Consider the following 24,937-nt stretch of genomic DNA (forward strand, 5'->3'; position numbering starts at 1 on the left):
CGTCACATATTCTGCATGTTTTATTTATTCTGAAGGCTGCTACTGGGAATATCTGGAAGTTTCCAGAAGCTATTGATTTCATCCTTACGTGGGAGTTCATTATAGATTTTACCCTTGCATAGGAGCTCACTAACATCAGATTTTGAGCTCCAAATTTTTACAGTCATAAATGTGATCTACGACCGTGAAAATGTTTGTGAATGAAACCTTTGTGCAGGAAATCCACTTTTTCCATGTGGTCCACTGGTACATTTTAACCTTTTCCTAGACCATATATTTTTGCTCAATTTTGGAACTTTGTGCACTTTTCTACCTGTCATATGTAACTAACATGTACGTCCCCAGTGTACTTTACAAAATGTACCCAGAACCTGTAAATTAAATATCACTCCTTGACTGCAGCACCTATTGTGGTATTTCCTACAGCAACACTGTACAACATGACTTCAGACCTCTGTAGCAGTTTAAACACTGCAATCCAACTTGTCAAAATGAACCCTTTTGACAGGTCAAAACCTCCCTTTAAAATAATACTAAGCCACCACTATGTAGGCCCTGTAGTCCACAAGGCATGATTCATCATATTTAAAAATAGGACATGTAAAAATTTCATGTTAACATGTCTTTACAGTGAATAGCACCCAAAAGCTATTTTTCACTGTTGCATGTCTTGCTGTCCTATCTAGAAAACCAGGGTACAGACTAAAAAACTAATCTATATCTCTAGAAAGAGGCTAGCTGGAAAACTAATTAACAATTTTTTTTATAGTTATAAAAAATCTAATTTAATTATGAAGTCAGATGTTTAATAAGGAAAAATAACTTTTAGGAAGTTACTTTGTTCATGCGTGATGTTCTTGGAGACTAATTTGCATTTACTCTCAAACATCTCTCAGACACTAATTAGTGTTTGATTCGGTGTGAAAAAAGGTATGAAATGCCTCTCCAAACAACAGGCTGACCTGCACCTCCTAGAATATGCACAGTGGGAGCTGTGAGCATCCTTTTTGTCAACATTACATCCTGCATCAAATCTTGCCTGAGGGTCAAATCCTGCTTAACAATTCAGATGGGTTTACATAAAACACTGAGTGCACACTTGAAAGGAAGGGAAGCAGAGTGCCAAAATAAATCTTTTGGATACTTCCTCTGGTTGCTGGAAAGCACAACTTTTCTTCTCCCAGACATCTGTCTCTGGGTTTATTGTGAGGTGCCAGCCCCAAACTGGATTTTTGAGTTAGATGTGGGGTTGATGCTATGATTACCATAGTACACTTACCACACACACAGCCAGCCTTCAAAGCCAAAGTTTAGTTAAGCAAAAGACTTTCGCCATCTTGAAAATGCCCACAGTGGTAGGGTTTACTCCATTGGTTAGGGTCAATTGGTTAGGGTCGTTCCCATCCACAAGCTCGTACCAAGCATAAGTGTGGCACTTCTAGGCACCCACAACTAGAACATTCCTGACCCAGAAGAAGAAAAGAAGAGGACTTGACCTGATATCTGTGACCTCCGAGGGGCCCTGAAAGATCGGGCCTGCTCAAAAAGGTGGACTCCAAGGGTCAGAAGGCTGATCTCCTCTACCAGATATTAGGTCACAACCTGCAACAAGGGGCATTTTCCTGCAGCTGCCAGCTGACCAGTGGCAACTGTACTTGGATTTGCCTTTGTCTGACACCCTGTTGTCTCTAGGTGCCTCACCTGAGGTCCTGGGTGGCTGTAGATATGTCTCATGTGGTGCATTTAAATAACTAAAATTAGGAGGTAAAACCTTTGACCAGGATGAACCAGTTTGACCTGCACCCTATCACTATCAGCGTCAAATTATGCCTACATGTCTGTCTACAGTGATCATTGACTATCAATGGAACTTCATCCTTTTTGGCATTATTTCAACTTTAAACTTAAAAAATTATGGGGGTCATTATGACCCGGGCGGTCGGTGGTAACATGGCGGTGAGTACCGACAACAGGCTGGAGGTACCTACTGCCATATTATGACATTGGTGGGTTGGCTGAAGCCAACCCGCCAATGTACTACTCCGACCGCCATGGCGGTGACAGCCGCTGGGCTGGAGATATCTATCTCCAACCTGGCGGCCATCACTGTTCCGCCTGCGGGATTATGACCCCGTCTACCGCAATGGTTTTCGTAGCTTCCTTACCGCCACAAAAACCATGGCGGTAGGCACTATCAGTGACAGGGAATTCTTTCCCTGTCACTGATTGGGGTCTCCCCACTCCCTCTCCAGTTAACACCCCACCCCTCCTACATTCACGCCCCCCTTTGCACACACATACACACACACTTTCCCACGCATGCATGCATCCACTCACACACACCTGCACACATTTTCAAACATACACGCAGACACAAAACACAACACACACACACACTCACACCTTCATACATGCACACTCTCATCCAACACGCAACACCCCCGCATCCATGAACACACAAACACACACACACACAGCACAGCCCACCCCCTCCCCTGTCGGAGACCCAACTCACCTGTAGTCAGGGGGTCCTCCGGCAGGAGACGGGACAGGGTGCTGCTGCCACCAGCAGTGTCCGCCAGCAGAACACTGCCAGGCCGTATTATGGGTCATAATACGTCCGACGGCAGCCTACTGGCATGGCACTGCTGTTGGCAGCAGCACCACCTTAACGCCATCCGCTGGCATGGCCACAGCCGGATTTCCACCATCCTACCGCCATTGTCTAAATGAGGGCCTATATTTCCAATTCCCCTTAGTGACATTTTGCTGCAATTTTGTTTAATTTCTTTTTTTCTTTCTTCTAATTCGGTTTGGGATTTTTAGTGTTTTGCATTTTGGCTTTATTACTGGTTTAGTACTGCATAAATACTTTACATATTGCCCTAGGATTAAGCCTGTCTGCTCTGCACCATAGTTTTAAAATCAGGATAATTTAGTGACTTTGAGAGGTAACCATGACAAGGATTTTGATTATTCCTTGAGATGGGTTGTCACCTCCACCAAACAGCAATCCAATTTCTTGCTTATGCCACATACTGATTTCCTCTTAACATTCGTTGAGGATGAAAATGTTGACACTGTACCTTTTGGTGCACATTTAGACCACTGTTGCTTGGTGAAGCTGCTCATGTGTTACAAAAGTATGAAAGCTTGGTTTAATATTGGAAAGCTACCACCCAGACATTAGCCTCAACAGATGAAACATGTAGTGTTGTTAATCTTGATTGTAGTACCATACTTCAACCACTCCAATAGAAAATAAGAGAACTTTAATTATATTTCTGTCAGTCTGTGTTATTCATGACTTCTTATGCATGTAAATGTTACAATGTTTACAGTCAGACTGCTCAAGCTGCATTTGAAAACAGACCATAGATTCATTTGAATCTATATATAGAAATAATAAACGTAATACACTGCAGTAATACAAATATTCTTTAAATGAATGTACCTGGTAGCTTTGCTTACTCAATCCATTCCTTATCGATGAAACCTGGATAATCCTGTACAAAATAAACAATGATGTGAGACACACAGAGCACATTTTATAGGCAAAATTCCTCTAAAAAAGAAGTCACCTCATTACATTTTACACTTTAGATGTGCCTGCCTACTGAGATGGGCTACATCCTATTAATCCAATAGCATCCCCACAGCCAGGCTTTTTCCTGCATCTCACCCACACGTTGCTTGTTGTAAAATGAACAAATTACTTGCTAGTAACCTTCATTACCCCTTGGATGTTCCTCTTTATGCTAGTCTTCACTTATGATGTCATTCAGCCCCATGACAGAAATGCTACCAAGCTTTCTTTTTTTAAAATCAAAATAGCTAAACTAACCTTCACTGCACACTTCGTGTTAATATCAGTGCCACATATAATTGTGCCTCAAGAATGAAGTGTAGGAGGGTTGTTGCTAGGACAAGGAGGACTATCCTAGGAGTAATGAAGATTGCCAGTAAATAATTTGTTGATAACCCCTATGTCTGCATTTCTGCCGTAACTTTTATGAAAGAGGATATATTCAAGCAGTAAATACACTGACACAATTATATGAGGCTGAACCATCTGGCAACCATTTATTTAATTGTTGTGATTAACCATAATTGTCCAAATCACTGGAAAACAAATTCAATTTGTAGTGAAATAAAAATGTTTGATCGGAGGCACCTGTGGCTGTCCTGCAAATCTCATGTAGTAATACTTCACTGTGCCTCTGCCCATGAAACCACAACTGCCCTAGCTGCCCTAGCTGACCTTGCTACCACATTGCCAGGTAGCTCCAAACCCAAATGCAGTAAGGCTTTAGAAATAGCTTGTTTTACCCATCTAATGATGATGGTAGTGGAGGCTTTCTTTCCCTTACAGACTGAACCATAACAGACAAAAAGAGATTGGGAATTATTTTGATCTCTCTCTAGATATATCAGTAGTGTCTTCATACATCTAAAGAAGATGGAATGTTATCAGAAGCATTAGAACTGGAGGTACAATATCCTGATTAGCATGGAAGGCTGATTGGATTTTCGGCTTAAAGTTTTTATTGAGTTGCAACATGACTTTATCTTGAAAAAACCTCAGATATGTAAAAGTGATCAAAGGCGAAGTTCAACTCACCCACTCATCTTGCAGAAGTTAATAGCAACCAAAAATGCTACCCATGAAATGTCAGCATGCTCCAGTGGCTCAAATGGACCCTTTTGCAAACCCTCTAGAACAGAGGAAAAATCTCAAGAGAGAATTAGAGCAGATACTACTGTTTTTTTTTAATTGGAACCCCTTCAGAAGCTTCTTAACCAAAAAGAGAACACTGGATATGTCACCTCATGACTCTCTGCAAGAATTAATAGCTGCTTACTGAGAATTTAAAGTGGATGGAGATGTAAAAAAACACAAATTTCATAAGGATTGCCCATAACTGGGTCAACTCCCATCATTGTACACCAAAACAAAAGTTCTTCTAATGTTTGTCGTAAAACTGTAAGGTAGAATATTTCTTTACTCACTGCACATGCCACATCTCTTGATCACCCTATCTGCTCTAAGCCAGCCCTCTCATCTTCCAAGCTGTCAGTTTCAACTGACGAGTTTGAGTGAATGTGACAGGAGGAAATTGAAGGGGGCTAGGAGAAAAGGAAGGTGCTGCAGCTAACCTGGACAATATAGAAAACCATGTATGTCTCGGCCAGTATGGGACTATGATGATTACCACTATGCTATCCCGCCGAATCCTCTGAAGCACCTTCTGGAGGAAGGGGAATGAAGGGAAGGCATAGAGCCACTCCTGAGGCCACCAAAGAGATAAGGCATCGATCCACCAGGCTTCCGGACATACCTTCTTGGTACAAAACTTTGGAAGAAGAGCATTGGACAGGGGTGCAAAGAGATCCACTACCGGATGGCCAAACTGAAATCACAGATGAAATGCCTTTAGACTGAGGTGAAAATGAATCGATGATGGTATTTTGCAGCTAAGACTGTCCTCCTGAAGATTGGATGACCCTATAATATGGACTGCTCGAATTGACAGAAGATTCTGCTCTGCCCACAGTGGCATCTCATTGGTCAGATATGCTAGCATGTGGAATTTTGTGCCCCCTTGTCTGTTTATATATTCATTGGTTATGTGATTGTCTGTTCTTACTAGAACTGGTTTGTTGCAGAGAAGTTGGGCAAAAATCACTAAAGTATTTCCTATCTCTGCTAACCCTCTCCAATTCGATGAGTTGTCTATTTACATTGGTAACCAACTGCTCGGAAGTCCTGATCATCCATTGTGAGGCAAAAGAGATAAGGTGAAGTAAGGAATGTTCCATGAGACAGATTTGTTTAATTTAATTGCAACCAGGTCAATAAGAACTGTTATTTTCCCTCCCCACAATTATGGGCCTGAGTGGTAGGTAGTACTCTAAAAGATGCAATTTGCCAAACATATGCTTCTATCCACAAAATAATTAAGGCAATTAATTTAGAGCTTTTGTTCATACAAAATGACCACGTGTTGAAAACAATGGTGGCAACATTTTTATAACATTTAGAATTAGTTCAAACATACATGTTTTATGAGTTAAAATGAGTTAAGATTTCTCAGGTGTTGAAAAAAGTTTCATTGCTAGTATAACATTCTAAATAACTTTGTTGATGAAATAGTGATACAGATTTCTTTGATTGTCTGTAAATATAAAATCAGTTACAATAGTAAATTATAATTTGTTGAATATTAGAATTAGAATAGTTCAAGACCATATTAAGACTTCCTGATTAAAATCAGAGAACCTGTAAATCTAGTAAGAGTTTTTGTGAAGAGATGAACTCATTGATCAACAAATGCTATATGATGTTTGAGATGTTGTTAAAGGCCGAGAAATTGTCATCATTGCCTAAAGTTGTGTAGTGTACTGTGAATTTTTGTGTCCGGATGTGTATGTAAGCCATACAATGGTTTATTTATGAAATAATTTTTTAGTACAAAAAGGAATATTCCCATAGTGCTACTGCACATATTAACAAAATCTATTCACAAATCCCCTACACCAAAGTTCCTACACCAAAGATCTCGGCCTACACAAGTCCTACGTCTTATGTGCTGAGTTCTCCATCGCTTCTCAGAATAAAGATATATTTTAGTAATAAAATTAGAAGTGATAATGGGAAGTGGTTGAAAAATAAGGAATATGTACCACTAAATTGGTAGGGTTATGATAACTTTAAGGAGGGGTTTTGGACACACATCCAACTACTAAAACATACCCATGAAAGAGTAAGACTTTGATTTTACCAACAGTTACAACTACATCTATAATAGCACTACTACTTACAAAGTAAGCTCAAATCTACTTCAGTCAATCCTTGAAGTGGGTCAGGTAACACACATGGCTAATGATAGAGCGTTCCGACCTAATAAATTACCTGTATTTGGACGCTCTTGGGTCGATGAATCTTTTGACCAAGTGGGGCTCTCTTCACCCGAGATTAGTCAATTTAATCAAATCAATAATCAATAACGAACATAAGCAATGCCCTGATCAACATAACACTTCACAATTAATCCAGAAAACATTTCGGCGAACCATGACCTTTCGGCCATGAATAACCACACCAGTTTATTCAAAGTTAATTAATTTATTTCCCTATATTAACAAAGCTAGCACGATATAAATGTGTCTCAACACCAAATGATATATGTAAATGAACATTAATAGCTGTCCATAACGGCGAAAAAGATGCAATCTATGCAGCATTTGAATAATAATGCATTCAATGATAGCAACGCAAACCACTAAAACTATAATCTGTAATGAGCTAATTGCATACATTAGTCAGCATAACAAGGTCTCAAATTGCATCGTGCAACAAATGAATCCTCATCTAACCTCAAATTAGCATCTGCATGTGGGACTTCATGCAAAAACAATTTAGCAACATTAATTTGGAAAACTCCTAACTAGGGCTCTTATCAAAAATCAGCAGTTGGTTACCTAAAAAGAAACACAATGCAATTGTACATTTTCCTTTCATATTTACCAAATTCAATCAGCATTCAAGGAAGTCTTCGTCTCACAGGTACCGGTTTCCGATCGGCATGGGACGGGGCAAAGGGGCAGGGTGGACGGGGCAATTGCCTCACAGCGGCAAGATAAAAGGACAAAACTATTACTTCACGCAAAGGGACAAATCGAAGTTAAAGTCTCTAGGGCGAGAATTACTTAAAGTCTCTTTCTCTCAATTAGAGAAAGCATCAAAGTCTCATTCAAAAGGGCGTCGAACTTCAAATGGCATCGTAGAAGATGGCAAAATGACGAAGTCGGCAAGATGGGCCATAATGTCTGCAATGTCCTGCAAATGGCGGGTAATGACATATGGCGGGTAAAAATGGCGAATGGCTGGTAATGGCAAAAAGGGCAAAAATGGCTAAAATGGCTGCTTTCTTCTCGTGCACCAGGTTTAAATAGACAACAGTTCAAATCCAGTAGGGTCTTCCATTGGAGGGTTCATAGGTTGGCTTCAAATTGTCCAATCAAAAACTACAGTTCACAAGCTTCTACCTAGGCATACATTATCCTTGGAGTCGGGAACGTAAGTTACAACATATTTTACCAATTAACTCACTTTCAGAGCGTCCATTGTCTGCACCTGCAGATTGACCTTGGAGCAAAGAAGAAGATGCCAGGCTGGCACGAAACCTTAAAGATAAGCATGTGAACCGATCTCACTGGAAAAGTACAGCTTCAAGCAAGAATACACGTTTCATTAGCACATTAGAAAAACACGAGCATCTAAACCGTGAGACAAGGCAACTAGGCCAAAGCCTCCACTAAAGTTATGCTAAGTTAAAACATTTCAAACAAGCAAATCATGGCACACGTTTACGGTTATGTCAGATTAGTACAATTCTAATACATCACGTTATATAAAGCACGCTTATAAATGTTGGCAAACTACTCTGAGGGCACATTTGTCCCCGTACAATCTTTATTAGTTCGGTTAAAGTCACACTTGATTATTGCAGCACTACGTTTATGCGCTAATAAATGTAAAACCTTCATTTCTGCGTCATCAATCCCTCCTCTGATGACTACTTGTCATCACACAAAACTATTCCCACAAATTTTATTCCATTAAAATTCTGTCAGTTCTCTTTGCCTTTTAGTTCCCCTTGTTCTTGCTTTGTATTCTTCTGCCATTCTTTTCATCATTTTCTCTTCCTTCCTTCTCTTAATTCTTGCCATGATCATTAGTATTCCTCTCTTTATTCCCCAAATCCCAAAGATGCAAATTAGTACTATTAGTATTCCCTGTATTATTTTTAGTAATATTCCATTCCAAATGCCACCAAGCCAATTTCCCACTGAAGCAATTCCCTTTCCAACCTTCTCCCAAACTCCTGGTTCTTTCAATTCCTTCAAATCTGCACTCTCTTTTGTTAGATTTGCAAGCATTGTTTTAATTTTCACACTGTTGTCTGGTATATACGTGCAACAGTGACGCGCACCAAGCATTTTGCAAACGCCGCCATCCTTTGCTAAAAGAATGTCTAGGGCAAGCCTGTTTTGAAGAGTCATAGCTCTTTCTGCTGCAAGTTCAGCATCCATCAGGATTATAGCACCTGAAAACTTTGTCAACATGTTATCCACTATAGTAGACAACTTTCTTATTTTGATGGAATTCAACACAACTCCCAATGAAGGAATCATGGCTCCAAATATATCTCCTACCACAGCAGCTGCGGTCTCTCTTTTCTGGATACGATGAGATCCAGACGTCTTTGGAATCACTGATCGGTCATCCAGTTGATAAACCTTTGGGAACACTATACCCAAATAACATCTCCCCCACCATCCCTTTGGAAGACGATAATAGGCATTATGCCCACAAATGTAATATACACCCGGTATGACAGGGTCAAGTCCGTTCAGCATGAATGTCCATTTGGCCTTAAAGATAAACGTATGTTTACATTCACTCGCTCCCACGAAAATGTTATCATAATAAGATTCACCACGATATATACAAAATTTCCCTACATGCCAAGCATCTAAAGCTATTTTCCCTTGTGTTTTTATTACGGCAAAAGCATAATTATCTACTGAAGTCCTCTTACTTAGCTCTTTTTCTAATTTCTCATTCATTTGTGCCCTTCTATCATCTGAGCGATCTAAAAAGCTTATTTCTACTGCAGTGAGCGAGCAGGTAAGATTTTCCCTATGAGCGTGAGCTGTTTCAAAAGGTTGCATTGGCTCGAAAAATTCCCTCATTATTTTAGCATCCCAATCTTTAGCAATCTGGCTTAGCTGCGTTATTATAGGAATATATGCAAAGGTAACATCATAATTTGAGTAAAAATACTGTATGTTAGTTTGACCATAAAATCTAGAAGTTACTAAACTACATGTAATCCCATATGTAAGAGGCATGTGGTGATAAGTCACCCCTTCCTTTACCGATGTCGGTATCTGTGTACACACATAACAATCTTTCGCATCCATAGTCTCAACATATTCTGTTAGTAGGCGATAGAAAACATTATACGAAAGTTCCTTCTTATCATGCAAGTGTCTCTCATCTAATTCTAGTCTTTTCAATGCGGTTAGTTCAGTGACAGTAACAGGAGCAGAAGTAGAAGCATCAATTTTCTCATTCTCACCCTTACCACGCGTTGCAAGCACTATTGCCATTATTATTAGTACACATGCAGTTATCAAGCCTATACACACATATTTACAATATTTCACTCTACTGTTTTGTGTCATGATCTGTATAGAATCAGAGAGCTAGAAGCACTTATAAAAAAAAAAACGATTTAGCAATTAGTTACAAAGCTGAACGAGCGCAATGTTCACACAGTTTTCTTCAGGAGCCCAGTCACTTATCTGTTAGCAGCATTTGTCTCAATTCGGCATTAACTCAGTTTTTTTTTTTTTTTTTTTTTTTTTTCAGTTAGCAACGTTGTCTCAAATCGGGTTTAAGAGTCAATCAGGTTATCAAAGTCTTATCAAGTTAGCAAATGTCTCATCCGGTTTAGCAATGTCTCAGCTGGTTGTATCACGTTAGATTATAGCAAGCAATGTCATTTACGTGTTTTTCAGTCAATAGTGTCCATAAAACTTTTCTTTTCTATTGGTATCTCTTCTTCTTCGTTCTCGAGGCTAAGAGATACAAATTCATCAGTCCAATCGTCATTGACTACATATGCCCATTCTGGACCGGAATATCTCCTGTTTGGTATTCTTTTCCTTTTCAATTTTGCATCTCTCTTTGATTCTGCCTCACTGGTACTTTCCTCTTTGGCCAAGTCTTTTTCTTCACTTGATGTTGGTACCACGACAGACACTTCCTTTCTTTTCTCTTTCACTCTTGGCCCTTCACTGTCTTTCAACTTTTCTCTAGTCCTTACTTTTACTGGTGATATACTTTGTCTTTTCTTTGCACTGTGTCCACTTGATGGACCTGCGATCTCTTCTGAAGAAGTTTGAACAGTTTCGTTCTGTTCTGCCTTATCCCCTCCTCCTGGGGAGTCAATCACGTTTTTCTTTTCTTTTTCTGTACCGTCTGCTTCTGGGAAAGCCCTCCTCTGATCAGGCTCTCCTGCTTCTTCACCTCTTTCGAGCCCTTTGTCACCGTTACTTTCTTCAGGCTCTTTGTCACTTTCAGCTGCTTCAGGCTCTTTGTTACCTTCAGCTGCTTCAGGCTCTTTGTTACCTTCAGCTGCTTCGTCGCTGTCTGAGGTTTCTCCTTGGTCTTCCCCAAGTGAATCGGTTGTTTCGTCCTCAGAGAATATTTCTCTCTCCTCTATTTCTGCCTGTTCGCTTCTAGTTCTGTTTTGCTCTGTCTCAGCGCTCGGCACTTTGTTATCAGGTACTGGCAGTTTCAGCGCTTCAACTTTCTCATCTGTGGGACACAACACTTTCTTTGTATGACTGGCGTGAATCCAGTTGGGAACTCCCGCACACTTCACAGCGGTAGTGGTCGTCAGGATCACTTGGAAAGGGCCTTTCCAACGGGGTTCCAGACACGACTTCCTCACGTGCTTCTTTATCACGACCCAGTCACCTGCTTTCAGTGTGTGTCCTGGACCTTGGATCGGTGACAAGGTGGTTGCTTCCACCTGGTGAGAGAAAGAGCGAACCACGTCAGCCAGACCTTTGCAGTAGTCTAACACCATATCATCTGTAATATTCAAAAGTGCGTTTGCGGGAACTGCAGGAAGTCTCATGGCCCTGCCCATGAGAATTTCGTGCGGGGACAATCCAGTCTTTCTGTCAGGGGTGTTTCTCATTGACATTAACACCAAAGGCAATGCGTCAGGCCATTTCAAATTTGTCGATGCACATATTTTCGCCATTCTTGATTTCAGTGTACCATTCATTTGCTCCATCAGTCCTGAGGCTTCAGGGCGATAGCTACAATGCAGTTTTTGCTCAATGTTCAGCGCTGCGCAAAGTAACTTTATCACCTCGTTATTGAAGTGACTTCCTCTATCTGATTCTAAAGAGATCGGGAATCCGAAACGTGGTATCAACTCCCTCAACAATAGTTTTGCAACTGTAAGGCTGTCATTTCTACGTGTGGGGTATGCTTCAATCCAGTGACTAAAAATGCACACAATCACCAACACATACTTCAGACCTCCATGCACAGGCATCTCAATAAAGTCCATCTGCATTCTGCTGAACGGGCCACCCGCCCTACCAATGTGGCTCACGTTCACAACCGTTCCCTTTCCTGGGTTCATCTGTTGGCAAATGACACATCGATGGCAAACTGCTTCTGCAACTTGACGGAATCTGGGGTTAAACCAATCAGTTTTGAACAATCTTATCATGGCATCTCTCCCTAGGTGAGCCTGCCCATGATAGAACCGCACTAGCTGCGATAAGAGACTATTTGGTAAGACAAATTTTCCTTCATTTGAAACCCATAACTCATCTGGTCTCTTTGTACATTGTGCCTTAATCCAGGAAACTCTTTCATCCTCCCTGACGCTATTCTGTAATGCTTTTAGTTCATCCATTGTATCCACGACCTTCAAGGCAAATGCTTTAGCTGGTTCGAGTTCTGGTTCACTTATCAAATTCCATTCATCCCTGAGCAATATACAGTTCAAGGCACAAAATCTTGCGACTTGATCCGCATATGCATTTCCCAGGGAAACATAGTCCTGTCCTTTTGTATGAGCACTACACTTTACCACTGCAATTTCGGCTGGCATCTGAATGGTGTGTAACAATTCCCTTATTCTCTCTCCGTTTTTCACTGGGTACCCTGAAGAGGTCAGGAAACCTCTCTGTGACCATAGTTGCCCAAAGTCGTGCACAATTCCAAACCCGTACTGACTATCAGTGTAAATGGTAACCTTCATCAATGTAGACAGTTGGCATGCTCTTGTAAGGGCTACAAGCTCTGCTACTTGTGCGGAATAGACTCCTTGAAGCCAGGACGCTTCCAAGACACCTGTTACAGTACATACAGCATATCCTGCTTTCAATATTCCCAATGCATCTCTTAAACAAGACCCATCAACAAAAACAATTTGGTCATTTTCATCAAGCTTAGTATCCTTAATGTCAGGTCGGGGTTTTGTGCAAAATTCAGTCACCTGAAGGCAGTCGTGCTCGACGTCTTCAGCGTTCTCAATTTCTGCATTTTCACCGGGAAGCAAGGTTGCTGGATTCAACGTAGTGCACCTTTTCAGCTGCACATTCGGTGAGCCCAGAATTATTGTTTCATACCTTGTGAGTCTTGCTCCAGTCATGTGTTGCGTTCGGGAGCGGGTCAAAAGTATCTCAACTGAGTGAGGGACCATGACTGTTAATGGGTGTCCCATCACTATTCCTTCACTCTGAGTGAGGCTGATACCAACTGCTGCTACGGCGCGCAAACACCCTGGAAGTGCTGCTGCGACCGGATCCAAAGTAGCTGAAAAATACGCTACTGGTCTGTTTATGCCACCATGGGCTTGGGTCAAGACAGACAAAGAACATGCATCACGTTCATGACAAAACAATGTGAAAGGCTTTGTGTAATCAGGCATACCTAAAGCTGGAGCCCTGCACATGCATTCTTTCAATTCAATAAAAGCATCCATCTCATCTCCTTTCAGCTCAATTTCATCCAAGGCATCCTTCTGGGTCAGTTTCAGTAAAGGCTTTGCTAGAGTTGAGAAGTTGGGAATCCACTGGCGACAATAGCTCACCATCCCCAAAAACTTCCTCACCTCCCTCCTCGTCTTTGGTGGACTCATTTGAAGTACACTTGTTATTCTTTCCTTCATTATTCTCCGTGACCCTTTCTCTATTTGGTGACCCAAGTATTTCACTTTCTTCTGACAGAACTGCAACTTTGAAGGAGACACCTTGTGTCCATTCCTTCCCAAATGGTTCAGTAGAACAATGGTGTCGGCTGTGTAGCCACTTTCTGTCTTAGATGCAATCAGTAAGTCATCAATGTACTGTACTAGGGTTGACTCGAATGGCAATTCTAACGCTTCCAAGTCTTTCTTTAGAATCTGATTGAAAATTGACGGTGACTCCGAAAACCCTTGAGGAATTCGACACCAACTGTAAACTCTGTCTAAGAATTTGAAACAAAAGAGAAATTGGCTGTCCTCATGAAGAGGCACCGAAAAGAATGCTTGTGACAAGTCAATGACTGAGAACCACTCGGCATCGCAAGGGATTTGAAACATTATCACAGCTGGATTCGGTACTACAGGGCAGCATTTAATTACGATGTCATTTATTTTCCTCAAGTCCTACACAATTCGGACCTTTCCACTCGGCTTTATTAGTCCCATGATTGGTGAATTACATGGACTGCTTAACACTTCTTTCAATACTCCCTGTTTTACAAACTCGTCAATGAGTTGGGCAACTTTCATGAGGGTGTCTTGTGCCATGTGGTATTGTGGGGTCTGGGGAAAGGATACATTGGGTTTTACGGTCACTTTCACTGGTTCCACTCCTTTCACCAATCCCACCTCCTTTCCTGTCATATCCCACACTTCCTTTCCGACTGTTTCCCGTAATTCAGCTGGAATATCTGCTTCAGTTATCATCGGAAAAAGGTTAATCAGAGGATATTCTTCATCGACAGTTTCCATCTCATCCCCTTCTACACTGTCCTCTTCTTCCCCATCACTGCTCGTCTGAATTCTAATTCCATCGTGCGAACACATAATCGAACATCCCAATTTGCACAATAGGTCTCTCCCTAACAGTGCTATCGGGCTTGAGTCACATACCACAAAATTATGTAACCCTTGATAGTTACCAATGCTGACTGGTACTGGGTCTGTGATTGGGTTCGTCAGGTGCCTGTTTGCTACTCCCACTACTTGAACTGTTCTCCCTGAGAGTGGCAAATTTGGTACTTCAATGCTCCTAACAGTTGAACGTGTGGCTCCTGGGTCAACCAAGAATGAAACACGATGACCCATGACTCTTCCCTCCACATATGGACCCTTTTGATCAACTTCCAAGGATGCTGCAAGCACACAATTTCCTTCCTCATCTGAACTTTCACTCTCCCATACATTGTTTATTCCATTCTCACTGTGTAATGGGAACTGTTGTACTGTGCCATTTGTATTCATCACCTGACCCGAGACCTGTGGAGGAACCATCACTTGCTGCTGACTCACTGGTGCCAAAGGTATTTGCATTTGCTGATTAGGTACCATGGGAAACTGCTGTTGCATTGGCTGCATTTGCGTCATCTGCATACGGGGCATCTGCATCTGCTGCGGCTGCATGGGCTGTAATCCCTGCAGCTGATTTATGGTCTGAAAATTTGGGTTTGGACCTCTCATTTTCGGTCCCCTCATTGTCTGGAATGCATTGACATCATTGTTTTGCTGACCAACACCTGCACCTTCCTGCACCACCATCGGGCACTCGCGTTTCCAATGTCCGACGATTCCGCACACGTGACACGGCATCACCCTTTTCATTGCCTGCACACCATTCGGAATCACAACAGTGTTCAAATCCAGACCATTACTCCCAAAGCCTCCTCTGCCTCTGCCTCTCGCCTGTGGCTGAAACACCATATTTCCCTGCGGCTGCGGTATCTGCTGTTGAAACCCTTGCAACCCTTGCAAACCTGTCTGAGCTGCTTTAAGTTGCATCACCATCACTTTCTCCTTCAACCTTTTCTGTTTCACTTCAATTTCGTCGCTACAATATTTTGCATAATTCAACACCTCATCAATAGGTTTCGACTGCCAACAAATCAAATGCGTCTTTATCATCTGACTTATCTCTGGTCTCAGCCCTTCCACAAATCTAAACACAAAATGAAGCATGTCCTTCGCCTCTATTGTTTCCGTGCCACTGTAGTTCTTGAACGCCTTCAGCAACCTCTCATAGTAACCATGAATCGACTCTTTAGCCTCTTGGGCAGTTCGATCAATCTTCTGCCAATCCACATTTTTCGCGGCAACCTTTGTCTTCAAATGCTCAATCACCTTATAGTACAAGCTCATTACCATAGGTGATGGTGCACCCGTATCCCTGTCTCTCTCTGGTTCACTTGTCGGCCAACCTACAGCCCTTTTGCAGTCTTCCCACAAATCTGCCGGAACCACAATCTCAAAGAGGGTGTTCAGGTCTTCCCAAAGACATTTTGCAAGCTTCACAAACCTATCAGTCTGTTGATACCATTCAATCGGTTTCTCTCTCAGTTTGGGAAAATCATCCGTAAAAGACTGAATGTCGCTTCTGTGCCACAGTACATGTATTAATTTTCCCCCTGCTGTCTCCCTCATTGGTAACATGGTTATTGCATCACTACTCTGTGGTCTTTACTCGTTGTGCTCTGGGACACTGTCTTTCTTCTTTTCCTTTTTCTTTGCCCACCTGCTTTCCCATTTGTCTAAGCACCTCCACACTTGTGCACTCTGCAGCAATTCTCTAAGGTGCGTTTTCATGCCTGCTGACCTCATGTGTTCAAAGTCTGTGGTCCTGAAATCCAATCTATAGCTCCTGCTCAAGTGTTTTGTCTTGTCTATCTCAACCCCGTTTTTGTCAGCTATTTCTTGCAACCTTCTATGTACCTTGTTCACTTCTCTCGTAATCCTGGGACATAGATACCTCAGCTCTTCTTCCGAGTAGGACTCTAACCTATTCACACCCATAGTCCCTTCCACCAATTCTTCTGCTTCCATGTTCAACCTTACCCTATTCAGATAGTCTTCTCCCTTCCCACTGGCTGAGCTTTGTGTGGAATTCAGACTGTTGAACCACTGTGTCAGCTGTTGCGCATTCAACCCCATCAGTGTAGCATTCACATCGACTGCCATTGATGGTTGCGGCAACTTTTCAGTGTTCGATGATAGCGGTATCATCAGTGGGGGACTCGACCTCACCACTGTTGACTGAGCACATATGGGACTAAACTCCATCAAGGACCCAGATCCAGTTGGCTGAGCCGCTATCGGAGTTATCTCTGGAGTGTTTTCTATGTACCTCCTTTCTGTCCCATTCTGCACCACTGATCCTTGACCGCTCATACCTGAGTTAGGCTGAATGTACAAAGGTACCGGTGGACCTACAGTAATGGGTAGGGATATCGCATCTGCGTTCTGTCCATTCCCCAGGTTCTGAGGCATGTTCATTCCCACACTATGGGTCATCATTGCCGGCATGCCCGTCTGACTCCCCGTCATCTGAGCATGTGCGGTTCCCCCCTGCATCTGCTTTTGAGGCATCAAAAACTGGGTTGATTCAACTTGTGCCAATGTTGGGTTGCGACCATTCTGTACTCCCATTACGGTTGGATCTAGAATCATTCCCGTACTGTTGTCACTGCTGTAGTAGCTTGGGACTTGCGGCTGATAATTTTCTGCTGTTTTCAATATAGGCACATCTGGATATATTCTCCTAACCTGCGGTATCTGCGGGGTGAACAGTAAACTCGGGTCCTTAGATCCCGATGGCGTTTCTGAACTCGGAGTTTCATTATTCTGTACCGGTGCCGGAGGGGCAGAACTGGTACTTGGACCTTGTTCACTCTCTACATAAGGTGGTGGACGGTCGTTCAGCAATTGCATGATGAACTCCTCATCCTCTGACTCTTCTTCTCTCCTTAACGTTTCCTCGTCCTCTCTATCTTTGGAACACCTCCTGTTTGTCTTACAGGTAGCTTTCTTGCCTGTCGCCTCTTCTTCCTTAGCAATTGCGGGAAACAATTTTATCCCCTGCAATATATCTGACCTCTACACCTTCTGTGCATTATCCCACCTAGCGTCCGCTAGAGTCTTTTCTGCCTTTCTTATCCTGGTCTCGAACTTCTTTTGCTGTTGCTGTCTAGCCATTAGTTCCCAAATCGCTAGAGCCTCAAACTGTGCTGGCCTTGGAGGTACCTTCATGTCGTACATCGCGAATCTCAAATTCTCTAGGATCCTTATATTGAATGTCCCATGGATCGGGAACGCTACGCTCCCATGTTTCTCTGTCAGCTTGTGCCATTGCTTTAGCCAAAGGCACGGAGCTACCCCCCTTTCCTCCATTACAATGTAAGCTGGTGTACCTTCGGGTGGCGTCTCTTCTCCTACGCTCGCTTTAATGTAAGACTCCCCCTTCATCGCACTCTTTAATGCTTTAAAAAAATTCATTTTCTCGTCTTTTATTTCACAAAATTTGTAATCAATAAGTGACTTTAATTCCCGGAATACTCTTCGCTTGCCTTTCCCCTTCCAATCGAGCCCCACGGACTGCGTCCAATCCGTGCGCGACCCTTCTCTACAACCAACCTATCCCAGCGCGGCTCCTAGTGACGTCACACTCACACACTCTGCGGCTGACAAGGCCTCGCGGCTAGTCCTCCTTCACTCAGCTCCTCTCGTAACAAGCATGTATCGCGAGCAACCAAATAATAATAAAACAGATCTGTCGGTTTACTACAGGAAGGGTAACACAATCGCTTCAGGACCTTAGGGATTTTTCACTAGCCTCGGCAGTTATTCCATCTTTCTCGGTCCCCACTTTCGCAAGCAAATCTGACCTGCAGACTCTGCTCTCAACTTGTCAATGATCTATTCTAGTGCACTCAGAATTTGTCAAAGCCCGAAGTCGAAGTTTTCTTTCACTCCCTTAACACACGTACCGACTCGTTGACCACGCCCGATCAACCTATTAAACCGACCAGACCACAACATAAAACAAGTGTCTCATACACTTTTCAACATACTCCGGAGTCTCTTGACCTCGCAGGGCCCGTCTCAACAACAACAACCACGTGGACCTTTTTCCTGCACAAAGCGCCACATGCACATGAAGTTCGACGACTTCCCTACTCTCACACTCGGAGTCGCACCTCCGCTATTCTCTAAAATCCTCGCAACCTTTTCAAACAATCTGCGGCAATAAGCTGTGCAAGCGCAAAACCCTGACTTCACTCATACCGTCACTAGTACCGCCAACGCCGATTTCACACCTCCATTCTCTCCATTCGCAAGCTCCGAGATCCCGGGAAAGTCGCGGGGGACTTAGGGCATCATCATTCTCTCAATCTGTTTTACCCAAGAAAAATCTAATTCAACACCATATACTTCTCGAGTGGGGTCCCAAAATGCCAAACCGTCCTCTGCTACCATCTACTGATAGAGCGTTCCGACCTAATAAATTACCTGTATTTGGACGCTCTTGGGTCGATGAATCTTTTGACCAAGTGGGGCTCTCTTCACCCGAGATTAGTCAATTTAATCAAATCAATAATCAATAACGAACATAAGCAATGCCCTGATCAACATAACACTTCACAATTAATCCAGAAAACATTTTGGCGAACCATGACCTTTCGGCCATGAATAACCACACCAGTTTATTCAAAGTTAATGAATTTATTTCCCTATATTAACAAAGCTAGCACGATATAAATGTGTCTCAACACCAAATGATATATGTAAATGAACATTAATAGCTGTCCATAACGGCGAAAAAGATGCAATCTATGCAGCATTTGAATAATAATGCATTCAATGATAGCAACGCAAACCACTAAAACTATAATCTGTAATGAGCTAATTGCATACATTAGTCAGCATAACAAGGTCTCAAATTGCATCGTGCAACAAATGAATCCTCATCTAACCTCAAATTAGCATCTGCATGTGGGACTTCATGCAAAAACTATTTAGCAACATTAATTTGGAAAACTCCTAACTAGGGCTCTTATCAAAAATCAGCAGTTGGTTACCTAAAAAGAAACACAATGCAATTGTACATTTTCCTTTCATATTTACCAAATTCAATCAGCATTCAAGGAAGTCTTCGTCTCACAGGTACCGGTTTCTGATCGGCATGGGACGGGGCAAAGGGGCAGGGTGGACGGGGCAATTGCCTCACAGCGGCAAGATAAAAGGACAAAACTATTACTTCATGCAAAGGGACAAATCGAAGTTAAAGTCTCTAGGGCGAGAATTACTTAAAGTCTCTTTCTCTCGATTAGAGAAAGCATCAAAGTCTCATTCAAAAGGGCGTCAAACTTCAAATGGCATCGTAGAAGATGGCAAAATGACGAAGTCGGCAAGATGGGCCATAATGTCTGCAATGTCCTGCAAATGGCGGGTAATGACGTATGGCGGGTAAAAATGGCGAATGGCTGGTAATGGCAAAAAGGGCAAAAATGGCTAAAATGGCTGCTTTCTTCTCGTGCACCAGGTTTAAATAGACAACAGTTCAAATCCAGTAGGGTCTTCCATTGGAGGGTTCATAGGTTGGCTTCAAATTGTCCAATCAAAAACTACAGTTCACAAGCTTCTACCTAGGCATACATTATCCTTGGAGTCGGGAACGTAAGTTGCAACATATTTTGCCAATTAACTCACTTTCAGAGCGTCCATTGTCTGCACCTGCAGATTGACCTTGGAGCAAAGAAGAAGATGCCAGGCTGGCACGAAACCTTAAAGATAAGCATGTGAACCGATCTCACTGGAAAAGTACAGCTTCAAGCAAGAATACACGTTTCATTAGCACATTAGAAAAACACGAGCATCTAAACCGTGAGACAAGGCAACTAGGCCAAAGCCTCCACTAAAGTTATGCTAAGTTAAAACATTTCAAACAAGCAAATCATGGCACACGTTTACGGTTATGTCAGATTAGTACAATTCTAATACATCACGTTATATAAAGCACGCTTATAAATGTTGGCAAACTACTCTGAGGGCACATTTGTCCCCGTACAATCTTTATTAGTTCGGTTAAAGTCACACTTGGTTATTGCAGCACTACGTTTATGCGCTAATAAATGTAAAACCTTCATTTCTGCGTCATCACTAATTACTGGTACTGCAACACACTCTAATACAAAACAGTAGATACAAGGAATAGCACTATCACCCCTATGGGAAATATAGGAAATTAAATGGAAAACATTTTTTAATTTCTGAAAGTTATTTGGGGCTACAGCTGCTTTTGGAAAGGGGAGGGAGTGAACAGTCAGGTCCCCTTCACACACATCAACAGGTAAAACTCATTACAACATAAACTAATGACAAACAACCATATAAGAAAACAATACAAAAACTGAAAAAATGCTTTGCCTTCGTTGATGAATATCTTTTTGCCTAGCCCTCATTTTAAGGAATAGCTATTTGAAAAGGAGAGAGTGGATTTACATGCAGAAGATCAACATCTTTGGCATGAAGCAGACATTGCTAGATAGCACTTCTTACCTGTTGTGGGTATTCACATTGCTATACGGTTCCTACTAAAATAATAGGAGTACATATTAGGATGACAGAACTGTCCACACTGTCAGAAACCGCCAGCATAATTCCTGGCTGTCTCACAGTGCCTCACCTACGCCCCTAACCCTGTCGGGGTGAAAGGTGATTGTGGCAACCTGAACATGACACACTAACTACCAAAGGAAGTTGTGGAAACAGATCACACCCTTTCGTTGTATTACTCATTGTATTACTCATGCATGTCCAGGAGTAACACAAGAGTTATGAGAAAAGTTTTCAATGTACTTATTAAAAGAATTGTAGTCTTGTATCGAGAGAATAAGCTCCGATGAGTAGGTAGATGAAACAAAGCAAAGTAACAAGCATTACGAACATGGTAAGGAGGATGAATAAACCAACTATAATAAATGATCACTAGATGTTCCTACATGAACCCTGAGAAAGTGGTTTTCAAACTTTTTAATGCCGCCCTCCCCCCATTCCCAGTGGGGGGAAAAAATCATCGGGCTCCCCTCAGAGTTTTTCAGCATAAGTCTATTAAGTTGGCAATATTTAAATATGTCTAGACTTATTTAAACATTGCTCTTAAGTTCTGTCACCTTTTAAAAAATGTAATAAATTATTTTCTGCTTAAAACAAAGCACTGTTATCGGCATAATGCTTCTTTTGGCCATAGTCTGGCGTGCCCTGGGATGACTTAAGGTCCCCCTAGGGGCATGTCCCCAGTTTGAAGACCACTGCCCTAAGACTATTTGGAGTGCATAGACGTTGTATCCTCTGCCTCATCTAAGTGATTAGCCTTAGCCCCATACCAGGAAACTGCATCAGGAGGCAGCCGGTAGTGTGGATGGCAATCCTCTTAGGAAGCTGTTAGATTATCACCAGCAAAGCTGGATGTTGAACACAGCATTCGTCCCAGGACAGTCGCAACTGGAGTGCCCCTCTGCCCCTTCAGGGTCAGCGCACCATTTATATAATCAAAGCCACACTGTGTTAGAAGCAGAGCTCTGATGCAATGCCATGTCTAGATGTTAGAAGCTGTCTCCTGAACAGGAAATGCAAGCACTAGGTCATTGCATACCGTGTTCCTAACCTTGAACAGAAGGTACAGATATTATGTCGTGAAAAGGCAACAAAAACAAGCAACTTATACAATATCATGCAAAGGAAGTGTGTAAAATGTGTTTGTTTAAATGCCATGCTAACAACAATGTAGCTAACACATGTAAGCTGTAAGATATAAAAGGGAGCTAAAATAAGGAGCCAATGGGGGTTCAAGAGGGCCTTGTTACAACATGGTTGTAGACTGTGAATGGGTGCAAAATGCACTTACAAGCTGCTTTCAGTCCATACCTGCACATGTCTAAATACTGGCTGCTCTCCAGTTCATGGCTGCTGGATCTTTCCAGAGGGTCATCGAGGACCCTGTAGCCACCCCATAGGTAAGCCAATTACATAGCTTGTGACAGGTACTAAGGTGCCTCAAAAGTAGGTCTGGATGAAATATAAATTATGCCAGAGTAATTGGAGTAATTATGGTAATTTTGCGTTACTCTTGTGACACACAGTTACTGAAAAATACATGAGTGGGCCCATTCAAGAAATACAACAAGGCTTTGGCGCGAGGGGACATGGCGGGCTGCGTCGCGGCCGCAGCTCGCTAGACGCACCTCCCGCCGTTCCTGGGGGCGTGGCACGCACACACAGCGATCGGCTGGATGTGCTGCCCGGTCGTTCGAGACGCGGAATCCCGGCCGTTGCTGAGACCGGGGGAGGCATCCGGCGAGAGACTCCGGCACTGGGGGCGTGCCGCGCTGGAGCTCCGCCGGGTGCGAAGGGGGAATCCAGGCAGAGCCAGCATCAGAAAGGCTCCTGAGAAGGTTTCTCAGGAGCCTGATAGCGTGACAACGCGCTACTCTTCAAAATTAAACCCGGAATTTACAAGTAAGGTGGTGGGTGTCGCGGGGGCCAGGGGCGCTTACAGATAAGGAGATAAGAGTTCTCCCCCACCCCAGACCTCTGTTAACGCCTTACAGGTAGGGGGTTTGGGGCTGGGGGGGGGAAGGACATTGATTTTGGTGGAAGACAGGGGAAATCTAAAAGCAAAACGGACCAGGCGAATCACTTATTCAAGAAAAAGAAAGAAGGAAGCGAGGGGAGATTAAAAAATAAGCACGGACTTGCGCCCTCATTAAGGGCTTATTTTAAGGTCAGGCCGGAGGATATTGTGTTGGTACCGGGACAAGGAAAAATGGATAGCCACACGATTAAGTACACTAGAAACAGCGCAGACCCTGGCGAGGGGGCTGAAAGTCACCCTCCCCCCTTAATTGATATTTCTGCTCACCAGGAGAATACACAAGCCGATTTCGATTCTTCTTTGAGCCAAGGTGGTAATTCATCTATTTTGCGACAGGAGGAAGGAGTCATACTAGAAGCGGTTACTAGCCCTCCCCTTGCTCAGGTTTTGGCCCCTGACCCCAGACACAATCCTTCCATGGAGGAAGTAATTCTCCCCATCTCGGAGGATATAAAAAAGGGCTTTGCAAGCTCGGAGAGTAATCAAGGAGAGATTAGAGAGGCCTGTGAGGTTTTGGAAAGAAAATTTGATAGTTTAATGGAGAGGATCCAGATATTGGAGGAGACGGTAGGGGGGATGAAGGAGGAGTTGAAACATCAGAAGGATGAGATTCGAGACTTAAACGAAAAAGAACAAGGTTTACAAGTCAGAATTGAGCAGTTGGAGAACTATTCACGTCGGAACAACATAAAGCTGTTAAAGGTCCCGGAAGGGGCAGAAGGGGTAAACTTGAAGTCCTATGTGGTTTCCCTTATTAAAGCTGTATGTGAGCTGGAACAGAGTAGGGAAGAGATTGAAAAAGTCATTCAGAGAATACACCGTGATCCCTTTACGAGGCGGCCCAACAGCACTGGACCAAGGAAAATCTTGGTTAATTTTTTAACCTATCATCTAAAAGAAAAAATCTTGAATAGCGCATTGAAACAGAAATCATTAAGAGTTGAAAATGTGACATTTGAGATTAGATCCGATCTATCGAAGATTACAATGGATAGGCAGTGGGAGTTGGGGAAAAGGTTGGATGAATTTAAAAAGCTAGGAATTACGGCCCAGTTGAAGTTTCCGACATTCTTGCGGATAATGTACAACAATAAAATGTATAATATAAGGGAAACAGGTCGGGCGGATGAGTTGTTAGATCTTATTAAAAAGGAACAGACCGATCATGTAAAATAATTTTTCTTGAAATCTTACGCTCCCAGGTAGGCGGGGTGCTCTAAAATCAGACCCATGGCGGCCGATATAGTGGGGGGGTCCCCATGGGAGGGTTTAGGGAGGGGGTGGTATTAGGTGGGGGGGTTTCTGTTTCTTTTTTAGAGTTTTGTGTTTTTGAGTTTTGCATTGAAATAGTTCCTCATTCACCAGGGCAGTGGGATGACGGGTTAATTTTGAATGGTTAGATTGGGTAAAGGGCAGGGGGAGGGGAATTTCATGATTAAGCTACTTTCTTGGAACGTCAATGGTTTAAGGACCAAATCAAGGCGGAATAAAATTCTACAATACTTAAAAGATTCACCGGCGCAAATTTTAATTCTGCAGGAGACTCATCTGGCCGCCGATGAGTGTAAGGAGTTGTTTAAGGCCCAAAAATGGGTGCAAGTGTGTTTCTGTACTACTCATAATTTTCACACAAGGGGAGTAGCCATTTTGGTTAAACAAGGTC

General features: G+C 42.7%; 1 protein-coding gene across 2 annotated transcripts in view; it reads right to left on the reverse strand.

Annotated features, from left to right (window-relative positions):
* Positions 1–24,937, reverse strand: part of ADGRG4 (adhesion G protein-coupled receptor G4) — a 1,350,632-nt gene that overhangs the window by 806,135 nt on the left and 519,560 nt on the right. For both annotated transcript variants that reach the window (XM_069212461.1, XM_069212460.1), the window contains exon 8: positions 3,455–3,506. In XM_069212461.1, the coding sequence (XP_069068562.1) occupies positions 3,455–3,506 (52 nt within the window). The remainder of the gene's footprint in view (positions 1–3,454; positions 3,507–24,937) is intronic.

This window comes from Pleurodeles waltl, chromosome 2_1, assembly GCF_031143425.1.
Source record: "Pleurodeles waltl isolate 20211129_DDA chromosome 2_1, aPleWal1.hap1.20221129, whole genome shotgun sequence".
Classification (NCBI taxonomy): Eukaryota; Metazoa; Chordata; class Amphibia; order Caudata; family Salamandridae; genus Pleurodeles; species Pleurodeles waltl.